A 2531-nucleotide genomic window follows, 5' to 3' on the forward strand; every position below is an offset into this window, starting at 1 on the left:
TTTTGACCCACGATTTAGGTAACAATTTTTAATTATTATAATACAAACAATTAGATTTGTAATTAAATGTAGTAAGCACTTATCATAAATTTATGAGTATAACAATACTATAATGTAAATGTTTAATAATATGTAATTTGAAAGACTGTCGTATGAAGGATGGAGGGAGTAGCACTAGCACACAAACCCGTCCGCGTTCCCCTGTTGCGCGGGCGCGGGACGACAAATCCGTCCGCGTTGGATTCTGTTGCGTTGAAGTTGAAACCCAAACCCAAAATCACACACACGACCAATCTTTACTGCATAATGCTGGTAAGCTCAAACTTTACTGCATATAAACTGGAGGCTCTCAGCCATGCGTCAGTAACAAACAATCTTTTTTTTTTAAGAAACCAGTAACAAACAATCTTACATCGTAGGATTACAATCAGGAGCCGATGGTGAGAACCAAGATCTGGTCTTCTACACAATCCTACAGGTTACATTATTACAAGCTAAACAAGCGGACAAAGCAGAGACGCGACTGCGCGAGCGAGGTCACGGCTCCAGCCCCCCACCCAGCCTGGTGTCCGTGTCCGTCCCCAAGACCAGACGAGAGGGCGCCAACCACCGCCGCCCGTGGACTTGCCGGGGTGCCGTGCCGTGGCGCGAGCGGGCGCGCCCCCACCTGTCCTGTCACCCCCGTCCGTCCGGGGACTCAGCCCGTCAGCCGTCGCCGCCGCCTCCGTTGCACTGCTCGGCGGGCCTGGCCTCGAGAGGCCCACCAATGGTGGGACACCCGTCGGCTGCCGACGCCGACGGCAGCTCCATGCAGTTGTAGGACAGGCAGAGCGCGGCGGAGTCCGGCAGCGGCGCGGCAGGCGGGACCGGGAACCCCGTCAGGAAGTTGTGCTGCGCGTACAGCGTGGTCATCCGCCCCGCCAGCACGCTGCGCGCCACCGCCGCGGGCACCTCCCCGGACAGCCGGTTGTTGTTCACGTACAGGCTCCCCGCCGCCGCCAGCGCCTCCGGGACCTCGCCCGGGATGCCGTTGTGGCTCACGTCCACCACCGCCCACTGCTGCTCCGGGGACGGCGGCGGCACGGACAGCGCGCCCGTGAAGTTGTTCCTCGACAGGAGCAGCGACGACAGGCTCGGGAGACCGAACACCGACGCCGGGATGCTGCCCGACAAGTTGTTCATGGACAGGTCCAGGAACGCCAGGTCGGCCAGAAGTGGTGGTGGACTGGCAGTGGCAGAGCCGTCGCCACCACCACCACCAAAGGCCTCGTCGAGTGTGCCCTGCATTGCGTTGCCAGCGACGGAGAAGTACCGCAACGTGGCCGGCAGCGGCGGTAATCCCCCAGCGAGCGCGTTCCTGGCGAGGTCGACGTGGAACAGCCCGGAGCTCGCGAACCCGGCGGGAATCTCCCCGGAGATCCCGCCGTTGTTGGCGAGGATGAGCACCTTGAGGCTAGGCGAGTCCGGCAGGAGCAGCCCCGGCGGGACGGCGCCGTCGAGGCGGTTCCCGCCGAGGTCGAGCGTGTGGAGGTCGGGTAGCCCCGCGAGGGAGGCCGGCACGGCGCCCGTCAGCTGGTTGCCCGCCAGCGAGAGGAGACGCAGGCGGCGGAGACCCGCGCCGAGGGCCGACGGGATGGGGCCCGTCACGCGGCCTGGGTACAGGACCAGGTCCGTGAGCGCGGCGAGCGTGGAGAGGGAGTCCGGGAGTGCGCCGGCTAGACCCGGGGAGTCGGCGAGCCCCGTGCCGAGGGTGAGCACGGACACGCGGAGGACGGCCGGCGTGGAGGAGGAATCGCCGTCGGGCGCGCAGACGACGCCGGCGTACGCGCAGGGGCTCCGGGCGTCGTCCCAGGTGTCGAAGAAGCGGGAGCCCGGGAGGTCGCGCAGGCTGGCGCGGAGGTCTCGCAGCGCCGCCGCGTCGCGCTCGTGCAGCGTGGCTGGCTGCGCCGGCGCCCGGGAGGCGAGCATTCCCAGCAGGAGCAGGAGGAGGAAGAGGGGTGGCAGAGGCAGCAGCGCCATGTGCGTGGCCTCGTCCGACGCGGAAGGAAGAGGACAAGCGGGTTGGGTGGTGTGGCGGGCGTCTTGTCTCGTGGACCGGTCTTCTTGGCCTTGGGAGATGAACGGAATGGCTAGTGGAGGGGGGAGTGGAGGCGAGCAAGGCGAGGTGAGCTCGCAAATGCAGCCTCGAAACGAAGTGAGCAGGCGAGCAGCGATGCCAGACAGGGAGGGAGCGTCTGGGAGGTCCGGGAAGAGAGAGAAGAGAAGCGGCCGCAGCTTTACCTCGCGGTCGGCGGGCGGATAAATAAAATAAACGAAGGCGTTCCCTGTGCCGGCCTCAGTCCTCACTCATGGAGGAGGATCGATCGAGTGGTACGGCGGCATGAGCTTGTCGTCCGATCCCGTACTGTAAACTCTACTCTCCCTGCTTCTTCCCACTTTGTTCGCTGGGTTGGAACTGTGACCGATGGCTGGAGTAAGGTGAGAGAAAAATATTATTGACTTATTGGTGGTCAGAAATTGTTGGGGTGGTG

At 62.9% G+C, this 2531-nt stretch overlaps 1 protein-coding gene across 1 annotated transcript; it reads right to left on the bottom strand.

Moving 5' to 3' along the window:
- Nucleotides 1–313: 313 nt before the first annotated feature.
- On the bottom strand, nt 314–2315 carry LOC120683242 (leucine-rich repeat receptor-like protein kinase PXL1). The gene has a single exon (XM_039965296.1). It carries the CDS (start codon nt 2017–2019, stop codon nt 706–708), a length of 1314 nt encoding a protein of 437 aa, XP_039821230.1. The 5' UTR covers nt 2020–2315; the 3' UTR covers nt 314–705.
- Between the last annotated feature and the right edge of the window lie 216 nt (nt 2316–2531).

This window comes from Panicum virgatum, chromosome 7N (genome assembly GCF_016808335.1).
Source record: "Panicum virgatum strain AP13 chromosome 7N, P.virgatum_v5, whole genome shotgun sequence".
In the NCBI taxonomy this organism is placed as follows: domain Eukaryota; kingdom Viridiplantae; phylum Streptophyta; class Magnoliopsida; order Poales; family Poaceae; genus Panicum; species Panicum virgatum.